This window comes from Antechinus flavipes, chromosome 5, assembly GCF_016432865.1.
Source record: "Antechinus flavipes isolate AdamAnt ecotype Samford, QLD, Australia chromosome 5, AdamAnt_v2, whole genome shotgun sequence".
In the NCBI taxonomy this organism is placed as follows: Eukaryota; Metazoa; Chordata; class Mammalia; order Dasyuromorphia; family Dasyuridae; genus Antechinus; species Antechinus flavipes.
In genome coordinates, this window is record NC_067402.1 from 208147017 (window position 1) to 208168372 (window position 21356).

General features: G+C 36.1%; 1 protein-coding gene across 1 annotated transcript in view; it reads left to right on the top strand.

Moving 5' to 3' along the window:
• The window catches only part of GRIP1 (glutamate receptor interacting protein 1), a 309316-nt gene that overhangs the window by 219580 nt on the left and 68380 nt on the right, over positions 1-21356 (top strand). The window contains exons 16-17 of the mRNA XM_051962442.1: positions 11367-11436; positions 13261-13406. Of these exons, the coding sequence (XP_051818402.1) occupies positions 11367-11436; positions 13261-13406 (216 nt within the window). The remainder of the gene's footprint in view (positions 1-11366; positions 11437-13260; positions 13407-21356) is intronic.

Sequence of the window (21356 nt, forward strand, 5' to 3'; positions counted from 1 at the left end):
TGACTTAGTAAGAGAATGAGAAGAAGCCATCTAGTTCAACCTGCTTATATTACATAGGAGGTAACTGAGGCCTAGGGAGGGTTAAGTGCTTCTCACAACCATGGATGAGTGGCAGGATTTGAATCTAGATTCTCCAATTGAGAGCTGCCCTACTGTACTTCTTCTCTTGGTTTCTGTGTACTCTAAAAGACTCTTAATCAGTTTTGTCTCATGCATCCCTTCATCTATCTGAAGAAGCTTTGGGCCATTTCTCAGGATAATGTCTATTGCCTACATTTTCATAATTGGAGGAAGTGCTAAATTTCATTTAGAGGTTAGTGAAAATAAAGATGTCATTGTGCCATGTGGTAATAGGAGTCAAAAACTAGACAGTCTGCTAAGAGAATAGATCTTTTTAAAATACCTTCTCTGGATTTAATACTGAATTCTGTGAATTCATGATAAGTTGTCTTTCTAGAGTCTTGAATCTATCCTTGGATCTCAAATTCATTAAGATCTCTCCCCCAATCAGTGGAGATTTTAGGTGCCTGTTTGGCTTACCCAGAGAATTCTTTCTTGAGAAACTTCTGATGGCCTGAACCTTGTTCAGTAGCGGGTGATATGGCCTCAATTGTGGGAACCCAAATGCCATTTTGGCAGCCCCCATAGACAGTCTGTCTCAAGATTCACTGTCTCAAGTGATTTCATATTCTTGATGTCAGGGGAATAATTGCTAGGTCTGGGGATCCCAAACACACATTTAGGGAGTACTAAGACAAGATTTGCCATCAGAAATTTAGCCAGACCTTGGCTCTTTTCAGTAATGAGGTGATTCAGGCCAATTCCAATAGACTTATGATGGAGAGAGCCATTGGCATCCAGAGAGAGAATTATGGGGATTGAATTTAGAACATAATATAATGTTTTCACCTTTTTGTTGTTGTTTGCTTGCTTTTTTTTCTCATTTTCTCCCTTTTTGATCTAATTTTTCTTGTGTAGCATGATAACTATGAATATATATTTAGAAGATTTGCATATGTTTAACCTATCAATATAGATTACTTGCTGCTTAAGGGAGGGGACTGGAGAGAAGGAAGGGAGAAAATTTTAGAACATAGGGTTTGCAAGGGTGAATGTTGAAAACTATCTTTGCATGTATTTTGAAATTTTAAAAGTATCATATAAAAAACAGCAATTTAGCCAGGATGATCCCAGAATATATCTTATCATTTCAAACTCACCCACACTAGGAAGACTGATTTCCTTGAAAAAGTGGCAGCTATAGCCACAGCAAATGAGATTACTGGGAAGGCAGAAATGTAACACACATCTCTTCCATCTGTGTCACTGTGGATGGGCAAGCACAGAATTTACAGACATACCTACAGCAGCTGAATTTCCCAGGAAGGAAGGAAGAAGAGCTGACTAGGTAGATAAGAAGGTTAATAGATAGGAGAGACAGACATACAAAGACAGAGAGGGATTGAGGAAGAGATAGAGGGGAGAGAGGAGAGAGAGGGAGGGAAAGGGAGAAAGGAAGGGAGAAAAGAAGAGGGGGAAAGAGAGAGGAAGACAAGAGAGATAGAAAGGGGGAGGAAGAGGGAGAAAGGAAGGGGGGGAGAGGAAGAGAGGTGAAATGAGAGAGAAGGGGAGAGAAGAAGAGAGAGGAGAGAGAGAGAAAGAGGGGGGAGAAAGAAAAAAGAGGGAGGTTAGAGGAAGAGAGAGAGAGAGGAAAAAGAGAGAGAGAGAGAAGAGACAGAGAGAGACAGAGACAGAGGCACAGAGACTCAGAGAGAGACTGAGACCAAGACAGAAACAAAGAGGGACTACTTAGAATACCTTAGAGAGTAGATAAATAAATAAAATAGATTAAATATTTGCTTAAACAGGATAATAGAAGGACTATATTAGATAAAATTATATTAGATAGATGGAATAAATTCATAAATTAGAATAGTTTAGCTAGAGATTAAATAGATAAAATAGAGTGAATAGAGATTAGCTATTGTAGGATAGATTAGATAGTTATTAGAATGAATAGATAGAGATTAGATGGATATTATAGGTTAACTAGACAGGCCATTTTAGATAAATAGAATATTAGATGGAAGAGATAAATTATCTAGACAGGATAAAGATTTGTCCTATTAGCTAGACTGACAGATTAAATAAAATAGAAAAGCATTTACTACTGTGCCAGCCACTGTGACCAGTATTTTGGATAGAATACCAAGAAGTACAACAGTTTCTCTGCTCAAGGACCTTACTTACCACAGGACCTAGGGATGGAGGTCCTTTCAGAGTAAAATGAAGAGTAACTGAGAAATGGCAGGGTGGACGCCTAGGTCTCAGCAAGACAAGCAAACTCTTTCCTTACCAGGGGACCCAGGGTTGGAATTCAAGGTTCCAATGGAAAGAAGTTGAGGATAATGGTTGAAATGCATGGTGAGGAGTCTACTAGGAAGTGGTGGAAAGACGTTGGTCTCAGCAAAATAAGGTAAAATACATCTGGGACCACGTTGACTAGCTTCCTCAGCCTCAGAGAATTTCCTGGCTCTGACCCTTAGCATATAAAGAGGCAAGTCAGCCTGAAAACAACCAGATTTCCATCTGCTTAATTGGCTACTAATCAGCAATCTCTGCTCTTTCTTCCTCTGTTGGGAGCTAGTTGATCAGCTATCCTCAGAGATTCTCCTGCTTCCAGGGATATTCCGCTGGTTCCTCTAGCCATTGCTCCAATCAGCAGAATTTCAGTGGGCAGAGAGGAGGATAAGGACATTGTAGACAGAGGAAGCAGTGTGAGCCAAGCTCAGGAACTAAAAGAATGAGCTGTGTTGAAGGGTTGAAGACCCATCCCAGTTTAGCTAGAGCAGGGGTTATATGAAGGGAAGTAGAGGGAGATGAGTAAAGTCACATTGAGCTACTGTTCATGAAGCACGGTGCTAGTCATGATATTGTAATATTACTTTTCATAAAATAATGCTGATAACAAAGCCAGAATCAAGAAGCATGGTATTATGAACATTGCCTCGGGGACAGCTCATTTCAGTCCCCTTCTGAGCCAGCAGCTATTGGGATCATTTAGTAGTGATGAGTAGAGAGAGCAACAGACACAACTTGCTACTGGTCATTTGCAAGGTTGAAGAAGTTAATGAAGACTTATTAGTAAAAGTGACCAGTGCCTCTGGCTGTTCTCTTCCTTGAAAGACTCATTCACTCTATCTTCTGCCTCCATAAGTGTTCTCTGGCCATCCCTCGTGCCCTCTTCATCTCTGGCTCCTAGATTCCCTGGCTTTCTTCAAATCCCTGATAAAATCCTTCTTTTTTCTCCCACAAAGCCTTTCCTCGTCTCTCTTAAGGCTAGTGCCTTCTCTTCAGTTATCTCCAATTTATCCTATTTATATCATGTTTGTACATAGTTGTTTGGATGCAAGAAAAAGAACAGCAGTCCACTACGTATTTTCCCTTTGACTTTCCCACAATTTCTGGTCAACTCACATATGTAATTACTTTCCTTTCTCTGTAGCCCAACCTGTGGGTTAGAAATAGAAATAGTATCTTCTGCTTTTTAAACTTTAAGCCAGATTTGATAGTCATTGGGGATGATATCGCTTTATAAGAAACAGTTCGCTTTTGAAATATGATGTCTCCACACTATTAATCCTCTCAGCCACCATCTAAGTCTTGTCATGTGATTCCTTGCTGCCTTCTTTTCTGAGACCAGTGTGTTCTGCCGGGTTAGAGGGAGAGGAGGTATCTTCTTATATCCCTATTTCCAAATGGCTAGAATAAGGTATGAATGAAAAAATAAATTAAAATTGTTAGGAACTTCTTAATATGCACTTTTATTTTAACCAACAGTAAGATCTGTGATTACTATTACTATTTCATCTCTATTAAATGCTTCATTATAATATTGAAAATGAACCTGGATCCTCAAAGGCACACAGTATCTGGTAGGGTCTCTCAGGATGGAAACATTTCAAGTTTGGACCCAGCAGTTTGTTGTCCAAATACAGGCTTAGCTAATTGTGCAGAGACTTATCTCCAGAAAGCTGGTCACCTGCCAGGTGATAACTGCAGGTGGACACAGGAAAAGAAGGGAAACAGCAAGTATTCCTGAAGTATCTCCTATTAAGCCATGGAAAAGATGATTTTTCTTTCTTATCCAAGTAACATATGTACTAATGAAATCTTGAATCTTTTCGAGTGTTGAATTCTGGGCATTGCACTGAAGTGTATCGTTCTGTAGCAAGGTAGATAGCAGAGATCCTAACTTTATTTGCTAAATGAATGGCTCTTTGGCAGTTTTCATGTTTTGGCTCTACTTCAATTAATTATCGTCACCAGAAATTCATGTTTCCTCTTGAGTAGCATTCCTATTCTGGTAGTGAAGAATCAGAATTTGATCTTGAACTTGACAAGAGTTCATTTTCATCCTTTCTCAGAGCATGGTTCTGCATGCAATGCTTTCCAAGTATCGAACACTAGTACTATACCATCTGATGGAGACTGGCGTAACACAGACAGATATTGAACACACATCAACCAATGCATATATAATGAGTGTGCAGAATATCTGCCCCATGTATGAGCCTTTATTTGATGTTAGCCTGGTGATAATGTTATAAATCTTTAAACTCTATAGGGAAAGGCTGGCTGCATTTGTGCTGTTTGATTTTCTTGTTACTCAATAAAATTTCTATTTCTTAATCAATTGGGTTTTGTGAATTTGACACAAGGGGGAAGCAATGAAAATTCTAGATTGTGTTAGAGTTTCTATCAGAAATGGGGCCACAGAAAAGTACAGCAAACATTTCTATTAAGTTTTCATGTCCTCTGAGCACACAGTCTTACTTATTTAACTCTTTCCCCTTACCAAAACTTTTCCTATATTTCAGAAGGGAAGCTCTTGTCTCTGAGAAACACCTCATTAAAGCATTTCACACTTGGTTTACTGCTCACTCTGCCATACCTAATTAACTCGGAAATGACTCACTGTGATTTTGAACGTGGTGAGCAGTTTTAGGCTAATTTTCTTAAGTTCCAGATGAGGCGTTTATAGCACATTAGCATCAGACATTCCTTTTATTGATGTTACTGCTATAATATGAAGTGATTCATTGTAACATTGTGGGGGTTTTGTGTGTTTTGTGTGTATGTAAATTTTTTTTAGGAAAATGAAATAGCCCAATAGGGTGGATGTTGAGAGAGCTCATTCTGGTTTGACTGATCGTCTCTCCCAGCAGATACCAATTTCACCCCTTCTTCCACATGTCCCTTTGAATTCTCTCAGATTTCTTTGTACCTCTAACCTGTACTAGATAGTTAGGGAAGTTGAAAATAGATTCTCAAAAGGTTGAAATAGGTGGAGATGAATTTTTTAAAGTGCATTGCAAATATAGGGAAGAAATGACCAATGGAAGTATATGCATGTGAATATGTGTCTGTATATATATATACATTATTATATATAATATATTAATATATTATATATAATATATATATTATTTGAGATTAGGGAATAACTATTAATGCAGTTCACATGTAATATGAAATGTATGAAAAGTATTATTATAAAAGATATTTGAAAAGAAAAAAAGAAAATAGATTCTTTCTGATGACAAACTAAAAGCTGCATCAAACCACCTAGTAATATTTTTTTTCTGCAAACTTTTTGCACTCTGTGACTTATGTGAGCATATCTTTCTGAGAGAGTTCTGATTTACAGAAAGAGGAATAATATTCTTGTTAACCCTGTTCTCCCAGTTCCTGATTACGGAAGACAAGATGTAATGTTTTCTGTTTTCACAAATTTATAGATGTGACTTTTACATTTATTTATTTGGGGCTTATTTGCAGGGCTAACCTGAAGATTCTTGATATTTCTTGAAGCATAAAACTTTTGCTGATGAGGACTAAATAAGTTTATAATTCTTTCCCTATCCCAATTCCCTTATATTTTAAGTAACAGAAAGAAAATTGTTACCATTTTTACTAACTTTATAGTAAAACTTATGCTCACTTCTCCATCTGAAGGCAACTAAATTCATTTTTTTTTCTTGTGTAATTTTAAACAAGTTACATCCCATCCCTTCTCTAGATTTTAGTTTCACCATCTACAAAATGAAGTGATTGGATTCAGTTTCCTAAGGTTTATTCTAGCTCAAAACCTATGATGTTTATGTCATATGTTGATTTTTTTCTAGAAAACATAATATTCCTATATTTAATATGAAGATGAGCTTCTTTTGTTTTATAGAAAATAGCAGAAGGGAAGGAAAAGAGAAAGAGAAGAAGGGAACAGAGAATAAGAGAATTTATGAACAAAGAAACATGATTTAAGCTTAGACAATTTCTTCAGTCCTTGAACCAGGTACCTTGGAAAATAGAAACTCCATTCATGTATCGTGAATTTCATAGGTTTTTGAGAACCCAGTAAAAATGTCTTGACAGACAGGCTAAACCAGGTTATAAACACACAAACCTTAAACCTGTCTGTGAGCTAAGGGAATGTCTACCCCCCAACCACATGAAGACTTCCTCTGGTGGAATGGTTGGATGAAAACAATTTATTCTAAAGAAAGTAATTCAAGCACACTCTGAGGAGTGCCTAGAGCTTGGTCAGACATTGAAGGTCATCCACTGGGCCATCACTAGTCCTCCTGACTCTTGTCTTGCCAGTGTACTTTGGTGACTCTGGAAGAGACAATGAGGCTGTTAACTTTGTACATTACCTCACTTGTATCCAATCCATTCACAAATCAAGACATCACCTATCCCATTGTGATGTTACTGGTCCTCTTACTAAATAAAGGACGACCATCACCAACAACAATAAATGATTATTGACCGAGTGACTCAAGAGTTCAGAACTCCTAGTCCAGGGTAAGGAAGATAACAGTAAATCCCTTACATTTCTAATATCCAGGACAAAAACTCATCTGGACTAGGCTAGGAAGAAGGTATTTGTTTCAACACCTGGAGTTTCCATTGTCTTTAGAGTTACTCAATTACTCATTCAGTTTTCAATTAATTATTAAGCACTCACTTTATGACATACATTTTATGACATGATATAAAAAAAGGTAAAAATCCAATCCTTCCCCTCAAGGAGCTCACATTCTAAGAGGTAAGACAGCATATAAAATAATTATAGACAAAATATACACAGTGTAAATGGAAGACAATCCTAGAGGGAACACACCAGCTGTTTGGGGAAGAGAACCAGAAAAAGCCCCTGCTTAAGATTTGAAGCTGAGAAATTTGAATTGCGTCTTGAAAGAAGCCAGATAACTGAGGTGAAGAGGGAGAGCACTGGTGGGAGACACTGGCACATGACCAACCAGCATGGCATGGTGGGAGACACTGGCTCAGGATTGCTCAGCATGGCATGCCCTCGCCTAATCTAGGTGGCACAAGTGTGAATATGGAGTTAAATTATTATAGAATAAAGAAGTTTTTTTCAAGATTTTATCTCTAAGAGTTTAATCAAATTATGTGAATCCATATTAGTTAGGAACCTAGGGCTTGGGGCAGTTAGGTGGCACAATGATACCAGACCTGGAATCAGGAAGACTTCTCCTCTTGAATTCAAATCTGACTTCAGACATTTAACAGCTATGTAACCCTGGCAGAATCACTTAACCTTATTTGCCTCAGTTTCCTCATCTGCAAAATGAGCTGGAGAAGGAACTGGCACATGAGTATTTCTGCAAAAAAAACTTCAAGTTGTATTACAAAGCTGGACATAACTGGAAAATGACTGAAAAACAATAAAAGAATTCACCCTACCATTCAACCTAAAGAGGAATGGCTTTGGATAACAGAGGAAAAAAAGGCAAAGTCAAGGAAATGAAGGAAAGAACTATGAAAAATTAAGGCCTTCCAGGCTATGCACATAAAACTAAGATTAACTAATAAAATCTCTACAACTTGTAAAGTTCCCCTTTGGCTTATTGTTGTAATTCTTCTATAAAACTATTAAAAATCACCTAAAGGTTATGAATAATTTCCCACTATCTGTAGGCCCATAGCACTGCTACATGTGGTATAACAGATTTCATGGGGTAGGCTTTTGAACAGTTTTTAGTCACTGATTCTCATTTCTCCCATTTTACACTTTAGCTTCCCCCTGTGACTCCATATGAGGCATTTGGGTTACCGTACAAAATTAGATTTACTTTCCAGTAAAATGAAATCATTTCAGACTTAAAGGAAACTGAGTATCTGATCTCAAAATAACTCAAGAAGTCCTGTCTTATCTGTTAGTCATTTTTATTTATGTTTTCACAGTAATCTCTGTTGGGGGAGGAGGTCCTCCATATAGGAAATTCTCTGTTCAATCAGTTTCTCTTCCCTTTTGCATTCTCACTGCTATCATCTTAGCTCAGGACCTTATTAACTCTTGCCTAGACTAGACTCTTGCCTAAAATTATTGCCACAATAGTGATCTACATTATTTCTTTGCTTATAGTTTCTCCTGCTAAAGCAGATTGATCTTGTTAAACCATATTCTGCTCCCTTGATCAAAAAATTCCATGATCTTCCCCTTGCTTACATAATAAAGTCCAAATTTCTTATCCTGGCATTGAAAATATCTCATAATATATTGTCAGTCTATTTTCTGAACATTATCAACCACTTTCTTTCTAGTGCTTAACAAATATTTAGTGAATTTAAATTATTTGTAGTTATTTAATATTTTGGTTATATCTGACTCTTCATGGCTTAATTTGGAGTTTTCTTGGCAGAGAAACTCAAGTGATTTGCCATTTTTTTCTCCAGCTCATTTTCAGGTGAGTTAACTGAGGCAAACAGGGTTAAATTATTTAAGGATCACACAGCTAGTAAGTATCTGAAGCCACATTTGAATTACTGAAAGTGAGTCTTCCTAACCTGATACTCTCTCTATCCATTGTATTACCTAATTGCCCTTACAAATTTAAATTTAGCAAATTGAATTAAATTGTTCCTTTATTAAATGTTTAAGCCAAACTGCCCCACAATACATCCTCACATTCCCACCTCCTCACCTTTGCTGATTTTGTTATCCCTACATATCCTGGCATCATCTCCCTGTCATCATGCCCTTCTTTGAGAAAGGGTAAATAACAACGACCTGTCTTGAATGCCCTTCTTTCAAATTTCTACCTGTTTAAATCCCATCTGTCCTTGCTTCAATTTTTTTCCTTAGTTATGATTACTAATTATATTTCCCTCCATCTTATTTTCCTACTGTTTATTCTATTCTCTCCCCTTTCACCCTATACTTCTTTAAAAGTGTTTTGCTTCTAACTACTACTGTCTCCCCCAATCCCTGCTCCCTTCTATTATTAGCATCACCTCCGTCTTCTTTTTCTCCCTTTTCCTCCTATTTTCCTGTAGAGTAAGATTTCTATACCCAATTGAATATGTTTATTATTCACTTCCTGTCTATCTTTAATATTTCCATTTCAGAGTCTATTTCTTTAATGAAATCTCTCCTGAGACTCTAATGGCTAAATTTTTCATATCTCCCTCTAAATCCCCCTAGTATTTAGTTTGTGGTATAATAGAGGGAGTCTCAAGCCTGTTGTCAGGAAGGTCTGAGTTCAAATTTGGATTTGAACACTTCTTAATTTTGTGGCCCTGAGTAAGTCACTATTTGCCTCAGTTTCCCTTTCGATAAAACAAGGATATTAATAGAATCTATCTCTCAGGGTTGTTGTGATAATAAAATGATATATTATTTGTAAAGTGCTTTTCAATTCTTGCTATACAAATGATAACTTATTATTTATGGATTTTATTAACTCTACCTTATATTGTTATTGTACTTTTCTCTTATCTCCCTTCACCCCATGAAACTACAAACTTCTTCAGGTGAATGACATTGTATAGCACAGTGCTGTAAATACAATATGCATTCAATGGACATTTTTCAGATTATTTGAACTCAAAGTGTGCCCAGAGCATTTGGGGTCATGTATTAATTACCTACTTCAGGAAGACATAGACAGAGACCCAACCTACTCCCTTCCTAAGGTCTTCTGAATCAGCAGCTCTTCTGAAGAAGGGCCATAGAAGAACTTATTTCCTTTTCTCAAAAGACAAATCTTTCAGTGCTGAGCCAAAGGGGTCTCTGTAATTTGCCAGGGGAACTCAGCACACACTTTCTAGGGTGCAACCTTGGCAGTTTTGCTTGTGTTCATAAATGCACCAACTTCTAAAAATATCTCTGGGGATGCTTCCCTTGTTTATAAAGGTCATAGAGTAAGATATTACTGGCTTCCTTCATTTTTGGTTTTGATCAGAGGCCAGGTCAACAGAACATAATTTTTATTTTTTGAAAAACTATTGATTGTAATACAGCAGTTATATATCTTTACAAAATGTTTTATAAATATATTGACAGATTCTGAGAAAACATGTTTGCTCATGATATATAAGTTACATTTTGATTAGCATGTCCTATATCCAGAAAAAGAGGAAGTGTTGAAATATTGTAGAATGAAAGTCATGAAAACTTGGTCATATAAAAGAATTATGCAAAACTACTCCAGGGAAGAATTAAATTCCGAACTCATTACTATGTTGGGGATTTGTTTTATATACTTAGTAGGAGAAATAAAGATAGGAACTATAATATAATTTCACTGGTATATAGAACTTCTAGTTTGCTCCCTCTACCAACAAATATTAGCTCTTCTAATATTAATAGAGTTATACAAAACCACAAAGATAATATGTCAATTAATGTCTTCCTGAATCTAAGATTATCTCCCTTTTTTCTCTGCTTCATTAAAAATAATCCCTATACCTAGAATATGGCATCCTACCCTCAACCTCTAACTATTTAAATTTTGCCCATCTTTCAAATGTGATACCCACCCTAGGAGACTTCTCTGATCCCATTCCCCTTTTCCCCTGATCAGCTGGAGTTGATTGCTCCTTCATTTTATAACATTTGGGGGAAGTAATTCTTGTGATATTTAGCATACGAATGAAATGCCATATATAAAGACTTTTGCCACTTTGAGGCACTATATAAATATAAATTATCACTACTGTTGTTATTGATGTGATTTTAGTGACTCAAACAATGGAATACTGAAACTCAACCATTATAAATGAGACTAAATAGCTTTCTTTGTAACTCTGAATGATGATGATAAGACCACTGTGTGTACAAATATAACTAGGTGAGGATAAAATATTGCAGTTACTGGAACTAAATATTTACTTACTAGGGCATGTTAAAAGTTTTATTACATAGTTCTAATTAGAATTTATAGCTATACTGCCAACTAAACAATACTTTTAAAAATAGCCAAAGGAATATAGTTTTGTGAATAAAATCAATTTAAAATCTCACTAATTTTTTTTTTTTGTCTTTCTCTTGATAGCACCGGCGAGTAGAAAACCAGGAGATCCCTTAGTTATTTCAGATATCAAGAGAGGCAGTGTGGCTCACAGGTGAGACAACGGACAACCTTCTTTCATCTGATTGGCTAGTCTAGCCTCGCCATATTTATGACAGCCAATTGGACCTCTGTTTTATCAATAATTGATCTCTGTGAATAGCATCATCAGTCAAGGAGTTGTTCATGAATGTTTCCCAAGCCACATATATTCTCTTTGGTCACTTTTCACCCAACCTTCTATGACCCAAAAATGAGCTGGATTCTTCCCATGATAGTTACCCCATAGATATAATTGCATAACAGAAAAGTCCAACCTCATGCTAGAATCTTTCCTTTCTAGCTTAGGCAGACAAAACCTTTTAGACAAGCCCTGGTTGGCACAGAGACCTATCAAACTTGGGGGCGAGACTCAACGATAGATTCCAAAACCTGTGTTCTAAGCACAAAGTGTCTCAGTTAGGAAGCAGAGCCAAGTCAGGGGTAGCTTTTGCATTCAGAGGAAAAAAAAGGCTCCCTAAAATGCTTATCTCAGGCTTGGAACATTAGGTATTTCCAACCCCTAATTAACTCTTGTTCTGCCTTCCATAAGCCCCAGAACACATGGCCTGACCCCTTATCATTCCATCTCAGAAATACATGTGACTCTTTGAGAATAGTTGGAAATAACAAAGACTTTCTAGCCACCAACTCTTAGTAAAGGAGTACTGGGTGGTGCAGAGGATAGAACAGGGTTTCTTAAACTTTTTTCCATATGCAATCCCTTTTCACCTAAGAAATTTTTACATGGCCCCAGCTTTCATAAAGAAATTGATTTTAAAACAATTCTGTTATGTTACCATTTATTAAAGATGGAAGTAAATTTACATATTAATGAGATGGGTTGCTTATTTATTTTTACATAAAGAATTCAATCTTGGCAGGATGTTTCATACCTTTTACTATTGCCAGATTTTTTCCTACTACCACATTCAGTTACATGACTCTATATGGGGGGTATAAGAAGCTTTGGGATAAAACACTGATTTTGAAGTCAAGAGGACTTGAATTCAAATCTGCCTTCAAACACTTAGTAACTATGACCCTAGGCAAGTCACTTAACCTTAATTTCTTCCAAACCAGAAAATACAAAACAAAACAAATTACTAGTAAAGCTATTAATCATCACTTCTATATTTCATTTTCCTCAATTATTCCTCCTTTACCTGGGGATTGACAGAGATACCATATAAGGAAATAAAGTGCAAAATGAACTGCTTTGTCCAATGCAGAAAACAGTTCCTTTAGTTCTTTCTACAGTAGAAGAAGAAGGACTATCAATCAATGAATCAATCAACAAGCACTGATTAAGTTTTTTTATTATACCAAGCACTGCTTTAAACACTGTGAATACAAAGGAAGGCAAAAACATGAAAATAGTTGATTTCAAGTGCTTCCAAACCTAGGGGGTTGGGAAAGAGGAGAGAGAGAGAGAGAGAACATGTAAATTAGCAGATACATTAATCACTTCAATACATAATAGAAGGAAAGTAACTTTAAAAAGGAATATTCAATTGACTGAAAAGAAGCAAGGAAAATGACTTCAGAAAATGACATTTGAGAACTTCCCCTGAATACAGTATGTTCAGTGCCTAGATCAATAAGCTCACCATTTATTTAAAGGAGTAATAAATTTAATATTTTTAATACCTGATAGCTAAATGTCATAACTTTCATACCAAAATCACAAAGTCAAAAAACCCAGAAGATAATTGTAAAAAAAAAAAATACATTTTTAATTGAAGAATTATTTTTCATTCAAAACTTGCATTATATTTAATGATATTTTGAGTAGCCTTAAGTGGTACTAATTTTTCATGTGATGGCATTTCTTCAACAGAACCGGGACCCTGGAACTTGGGGACAAACTTCTGGCCATCGATAACATCCGACTAGACAACTGCTCCATGGAAGATGCTGTTCAGATTCTCCAGCAATGTGAAGATCTTGTGAAGCTCAAAATCCGTAAAGATGAAGATAATTCTGGTACTGATCATAAACTGAATTACAGTTGATTTTTGTAAGCTTGATCTCCAACTTCATAAGATTTTCAGTCTTGCCTCAGATGGTAGCTGGCATGAATCGGGCTGCTTCAGCCAATTTAGAATTGTGTGTTAGGATTGTGATACAAATTCTTAAAATGGGCATTCTCTCAGTTATATATGTATGTAGCAAAATAAGCTAATGGGTTTTATTGTTAAGTCATTCTTTATTCATGTTTGACTTCATGACTCCTTTTGGGTTTTTTTTGGCAAAGATACAGGAATGGTTTGCTATTTCCTTCTTCAACTAATTTTACAGATGATAAAAATGAGGCAAATAGGGTTAAGTAACTTGTCCAGAGCTAGTAAGTGTCTGAGGCCAGATTTGGACTCAGGAAGATGAGTTTTCTTAACTCCATGTCCAGCACTCTATTGTAGCTGACCCCAAGCAGGGGCCTTATTCTAAAATATGCCCTGTTCCTCTTTAGCCAACCACCTCATTCTTTGAGATTTCTAGGTGTAGTACTACTGAGACATTGCCATTGAGGAAATATGGAAGGAGCTGGGGATCCAAGCTCTCAGCTCTGCCCAAGCATAGTTACATAACCTCAGATAAATCACTTCATTTCTCTAAATGGTGGTAGATTCCTCATCTGTAAAGTGAAAAGATCAGATAAGATGATCTTTAGAGCCTCTTTCAATCCTTTAATTCACTTAGTTTCAATATTTGCTTTTCCAGCAGAGTTTTTACAGTTCTGTCTTCAAAACAGGGATACCTATCTTTATTTGGGATCATGTAATATGGCACTTTGGGCAGCTTATATTTCCACAAATCACAAGTAAAGTGAAGTCTTCTCCTACGCAAGTAGTCTTTGACTAAGAAATTGTGTTAGTAGAGTAGAGAAGGAGGACTCCCCATCTAATAATACCTTCATCTATGAAAATGGTATGACTTCTGGCAATCTATGGCATTCTCTTAATTCTTTCTTCCTTAAAATGCCCGTGAGAAATCAAAGTATTCAGCCCAATATAACAAAGATTTAGAGCTTCAGGAGATTATAGTTTTAGTATTATATTCTTATTTTGAGAAATCTGAGGCCCAGAGAGATTATGTGATTTACCCAAGTTCACACAGTTAGTAACTGCAGAGTCAACATTTGAACTCAAGTCCTATTCCAACATTCGAAATTCTGATTCTTTCCATTATATCATAGAATGTGTTCTGAATACTAAAGACCCTCTAAGTAGCTCTACCATGATATGGCTCAGAAATAAAACAAACTTTTAAGAAGGAAGAGACCATAGGAATTGAACATTTTCCTCTGTAGTAACACAAAAGGTTTTTGGTTTTTTAAAGTTTCATAAAAAGTAACAGGAAATGTTGGGAATATTGGTATGTCTCATTCTGACCAAATCCCAAACCATCAACAGATGAATTCATTAATAACCAAAGATCTATGATTAGTAAGTGTGGACATTCTCTTTACCCACATGTGCCCACATCACAACTTGTCTCCTTAGGGTCTTACTCTGCCTGAAATGATGAGTATGTTAACTCAGGAATAGTCCATATTCTTTTCTATTAATGGCCCCTTCTAATGGGGCAGCTAGGTAGTGCCATAGTGCACAGAGTTGGTCCAGACTATCTTTCTGAGTTCAAATATGGCCTCAGATACTTACTAGCTGTGTGGACAAGTCACTTAAGCTGTTTACCTCAGTTTCCTTATCTGTAAAATGAGCTAGGTAAGGAAATGGCAAACCATTATCTTTGCCAAGAAAATCCCAAATGGGGTCATGAAGAATTGGACTTGCCTAAAACTTACAAACAGCAATAAGAAAAGTATTCAGCATTTCCATCCACATAATCTAAAAATTACATATATTCTGATAATAAGATCCAATGAAATCTAAGATAAAACAATGTATGATTCAGTTCCACCAATCCTTCTGTTCTCTCTTTCCTTCCTTGTTATTATTTCTAATTTTGGCCAAATGCACTCTTCACTGGCGTGTGCTCCAACTACCAGCAAAGGTGGTCTTTGCCCCTGCCAAGTGCCATATGTTAGTAGCCTTCTGACTCCTCCATGATTTTATGCTATCCAATAGGATTTTTAAAATAATAATAGCTTTTTATTTTTCAAAATACACACAAAGATAGTTTTAAACATTCACCCTTGTAAAATCTTGTGTTCCACATTTTTCTCTCTCCTTCCCTTCATCTCCTTCCATAAAAGCAAGTAATCCAATATAGGCTAAACATGTGTAATTCTTTTATATATATTTCCACATTCATCATGCTGCACAAGAAAAATCAGATCAAAAAGGGAAAAAATGAGAAGGAAAAAAACAAGCAGGCAAACAACAATAATAAGGTGAAAATATTATATTGTGATCCACATTCAGTCCCTATAATCCTCTGTATGCAGATAGCTTTCTCCATCACAGGTCTATTGGAATTTTCCTGAATCACCTCCTTGTTGAAAAGAGCTAAGTCCCCAGTGACATTTTTGTACCACTAATTTCCATGGGTTTCAGGTACAGGCTACTATGTTGCCCACATCAATACTTTGCTCCTTTTTGCTTGTCACCTTTACAGCAAATCCTTGTCTTGCTGCCCTGACAGATTTTAGGATTCTTTGAAAATCAACAACTCCTTGCCAAGAACTTTGTCCTTCAAAATGTATCTTATAGGTATTGATAATTGACCATTTCAGCTTTAAACTTCATGCCATCCCTTATTAGTTTCATCTGTGTTTATAGCTGCATCCTTTAATCCCATCCACTGCTAGGATTTTGGTTTTGGTTTTTCTTTTCTATTTTGGATTTATTTGTGAAAAGAACCCTCCATCAGATAGTGCTCTGCCTTTTGGGAAACATATTTTGCTGCATCGACTGCCAACCTGAAACAGACCTCAGCTGCCTTATTTTTCAAGTTAAAAGATAAGTATAGATTTTGCACGTGGCTGGGGATATTCCAATGTTCAAAGCCAGGGCATGCAGACAAGTTGGCAAGAGCTTCAGAAGCAGCCACCAAGCACTTGGACAGAAACAGATTCACATTTTCTGGTGTGTGTCTGCCTTTTTATTCATCACTTCTTCATATTTTTCAATAATCCTTTTTCCTAAAAAACAAATTTAGAGACAATCCTCTGTAGGTAATGTTTTGAAATATAAATGGACATGCTGTAATATTTGTAAACTTATCAGAAGGTAGGGCCAAAACAAAATTCATAAATGAATATGAGAATGCAGACCTAGACCTCTCACACAGAAGCTACCTTAAAGGATAGGCATTTGGTATCCATGGTGTGATTTCAGGAGAATGGAAAAACTGATGTAAGAAATCCCAAAGTTAATATTTTTTCCTTTATTCTACATTTCTCCTTCTGTGAATTCTGCCTTCAAATATAAAACCTGTGAGGAGTGACATATAAAACTCCTTACAACTTAGTCTGAAAGATTTTAATAAGATCAGTGCAGGAGAAATTGAGTAGGTGAGAGAACCTGGTACCCAAAGATGGGGGAGTGAGCTGTTTGTTTGTTTTTTTGCTTTTGCTTGTTTGAGCAATTGGGGTTAGCATCTTACCCACAGTCACACAGCTAGTAAATATTAAATGTCTGAGGCAGGATTTAAACTCAGGTACTCCTTACTCTATGGCCTGTATTCTATCCACTGTACCATCTAGTTGCCCCAATGCCCCCGTGAAAGAAAAGGGCCCAGAAAAAGAGGGCACAAAGGCAAATTTTATCTACTTCTTCATGAATTCTGATATTTATTAGCTGTGTAACTATATAAGCATGTTACTTATCTCTCTGAGCCTCAAGAAACTCCCTAAGACTTAGTTACAGACAGGCTGGGATAAGGACATGGGTCCATACATAGATGCTTGATGTATTAATGAATCCAGCTATTGATGATTTGAGTTCTGGTCAGGATGAGACAAAGCAATGTCACAATACTCCTTGGTAATTTTTTGTGATTTTTTATAAAAAAAAATCTTTTGTGTAGCTAATTTGGAAACCACTGCTCAATTTAGTTAATATTTTTCAGGTTTCTGTTATGTAATCTTCATCCCATTAAGATGCATTGCCTAAAGTCCTCATCTTCCCTGAAGTTATTTTAAGGATATACTAGTGCAAATCATATTCCTCTGAGCTACATACTGTTACAGACTTCTTTTTAAGTGTCATTGTTTGACACTTGTGTTCTGGTCAACCATATATAAATTGATAGGCAATCACAGCGTTCTGTCTTCTATCAAGAAAGAGTGGTTCACAAAATTTCTTGATTAATAATGAAGCTTAAAAATAAGCAGGAAAAAATGGCTACATTTCTAAGATTACAAAACTCTATGGACTACTAATGTAGGTAGATAATTTTTTTCCCTTTTTTACTAAAATGATTTTCTTGCATATATTTTATTTTTCTATCAAGATATGACAGATAGGAAAGTATTGACTAATTCTTGCAACAATCACTGATTTCCAAAACATTGGGAGACAGATGAAATTGACTGATAATTCTTTGTATGGCTGGTATGAGACACTTTAAAGAAATGTTGCCATCTTCTGTTATGAAATCTCATGTAGGATTTGAGTCTCAAAGCATCATTTATAACTGTAAATCTCTGTGGATATATTTTGCCCAAACTTTGAAATATTTCTGACAGTAATTGTAGATTGTATGTGCTACAGGGGGAGGCTTCCAATTCTTTATTTAATCAGTCACAGCAAGACGATTTATAGCTATCCAGTATAACTTGGTTCATTGGGTAGCATGCATTGCTGTTAGCTTTAACAGATTTTGGCTTCGAGATGTAAGTATTTTGTCCAGTGACACTTCTCTCATTTCTTTTCCATTTACTTTACTCAAAGTGGTAATGGAACTCTTTTTTGAACAGTGATAAAGTCTCAGGTCTGACGCCTTGTCTTTGGAGTCTCTTCATGGCACACAATGAATTCAATTGAATATGACAGATTCAAGGCCCTAATTCTTGACATTGCAGAGAGAAATGAAATGGTCCCTGTCCTCAAGTTCATTCTGTTGTCTCTCAGTTCCACAGTCATTAACTATGATGTTTTATTATGACTGCTGCATTTAAAGGAGCCTTCAATCTAATTTTTAAACTTTTTCACCAGAGAAATTTTTATATTACCCCATATATATAGGCATATAAAATAGATTTACAAATCAAACATTTACTAACAAATTATAATTTCACGACCCCCACATTCAATTACTATGAACCACAGTTTAAAAGCTGGGCCATAGATGATCTTTGATTCTTGCTCTAACTGTGAAGGTTTATTCATGTTCCTATTTATTTCAATGGTGAAAAGCAATTGATTTTAGAATAGAGCATTTATCCTAATCTCTAGTTTGCCATTATTCTGCCATCTTTGGTAAGTCTTTGGTTGAATTTCCTGACTCAGTATCCATATGCTCAAATATGCTATAAATGCACCATAACAACATGCTTCTAAGCAACATCTTAGAATTATGCATTTATTTAGATCAAACTGATAGTCATTCCCTTAATTTATATCTTCTTTCCTTTAGTAAATATGCTTCTTTTTATGTCTATCAATGCTTAACTTTCACAGTGTCCAACAGCGCACTGACATCCTTTTAGACTGCCTTTTGTTAATTTTAAGACGAATTATCTTAATATGCTTTCAAATAGAGGCTTATGTAACTAATGAATATCCTTAGCATTCAATGAAGTCATTATCTATAGGGCTGTGATTCTAAACATTTGTTTACTAGTTATTGAGCCAGAGACTTCAATGTGAGTCATTTTTTCAGTTTTTTCAATAAGACTGAATTTAAACTATCCAGAATATCATATCATTAGCTCCCAAATATGAAACAGACTGTGGGGGAAGACATGGTTTACGATGTAAAAAACTAACTCCTCATTGGAATAACCTATGCCTCTGTGTTTCTTTCACTTGATCTCATAGAGAAATAAATACTTACTGACTTGGGGAATATAAATGATCCATTTTCATATAAAGCAAAATTGAATTCATTAAAAAAAAAAATCAGCATTGGCGTAGAAACACCATAACACCATATATTATTCTGACATGTCAAGGTGTAATGCCCATATGACAATAAAAGAAAGTTAAACTTGTGAGATTCAGTCTTTAAGCTCTTTCTCTGAATAGCTCATTTACTCAAGCTGGCCCCTATGAACTTTGGATGACCCATGAATTTCTGCCCTTATTCTCCAAAATCCGAGTATCCCTATTTGATCAAAAAAGCAGCTGCCATAATGGATCCCAGCCAGAGTTTTCATTTTGCTAAATAGGCAGCACTCAAGTATCCTGAAAATAACATCACAGATAAGTAATGCTGCCATTTTACATCTGTTTCATGGTGCCATTAATTTTCTTAACTAGAGTGGAATCATATAAGCAAGTAGACTGGCCTCCTTTCATGCCTTTCACTAATAGTTGCAAACCTTCTGCTGTGACATAAATGCTGTTTATAATATCATTAGCATCTGCTTAGTTTTACACGAGAGCTCTCTATTGACATAGCATTTATTTATCTCAAAAAGTTGCATTTCTCACTGAACCCCACAATAGCTCCCTTCTCCTCGTGGGCTACAATGGTGGGATACCTTTGAGTATTTACATTTTGGAAATAATATAGCTATTAAATTCCAAATGGCAGTTCTTGTCTATATCAAAAGCTGAGGGTCCATAAGGATGCCAGTTGGGCTGAAACTCAAGTAGGCAGATGGATCTGGAAGCACAACCTGAAGCTACCTTGGACACTATCAGAACAGTTCAGAGAACAAATTCCAGGTCTGTGATAGTATTGATAAGAGTGACATATCTGGTCACAATACTTGGATGATCTGAATGTCAATCATTCTGGTAAAGTAAAGATCTTCTAGGTCTTATCATCAGCTCTGTCATTGTGTCCTCCAAGACAATCAATCAATATTTATTAAGCACTTACTGTGTACCAGGCACTGGTGATACAAAAAAGATCAGAAGAGTTCTTGCTTTCAAGGAGCTTATAATTTAATGTGGGAGACAACAGGTTAAAAAATATGTACAAAACTAGTTATATACAGGAAAAATAGGAAATAATTAGTAGAGGGAAGGCACTGGAATTAAGACTTGTTAGAGAAGACATAGTAAAAGAGGGGATTTTGGTTAGGATGCAAAGGAAGCTAGAGTGGAATAGGGAGAGAGACCTAGGCATGAAGAATAGCCAGAACGTGGCTCTCTTCAACAATGAAATGAATTTAAACCAGTTCCAATTGTTCTGTAATGAAGAGAATCAGCTACACCCAGAGAGAGAACTATGGGAAATGAGTGTGGACCACAACATAGCATTTCCACTCTTTCTGTTATTGTTTGCTTGCATTTTTGTTTTCCTTCTCAGGTTTTTTTTTTTAACCTTCTTTCTACATCTGATGTTTCTTGAGCAGCAAGATAACTGTATAGATATGTATACATATATTGGATTTAATATATACTTTAACATATTTAACATTATTGGACTTCCTGCCATCTAGGGGAGGGGGCAGGAGGAAGGAAGAGAAAAGTTGAAACAGAAGATTTTGCAAGGGTCAAAGTTGAAAAACTACCCATGCATATGTTTTGTAAATAAAAAGCTATAATAACCAAAAAAAAAAAAAAAAAAGCCAGAGAAAATGCCCTGAGTTGAGAGTTAGAATGTCTTGTTCATGAAACAGCCAGAAGTGTCCCTGGATCAAAGAGTGTATATTAGGGAGTATAAAGGTATGAAAAGACTAGAAAGGCAGGAGGGTCTAGGTTATAAGGGGCCTTGAACACTAAAAGAGAGCATTTCGTACGGAGGTAACAGGAAGCAACTAGAGTTTGTTGAGTTTGGGTGGGGGGATGACATGATTGGACTTGTTCTTTAGGAAAATTATTTCAGTGATTTAGTAAAGAATGGGTTGAAGTGGAG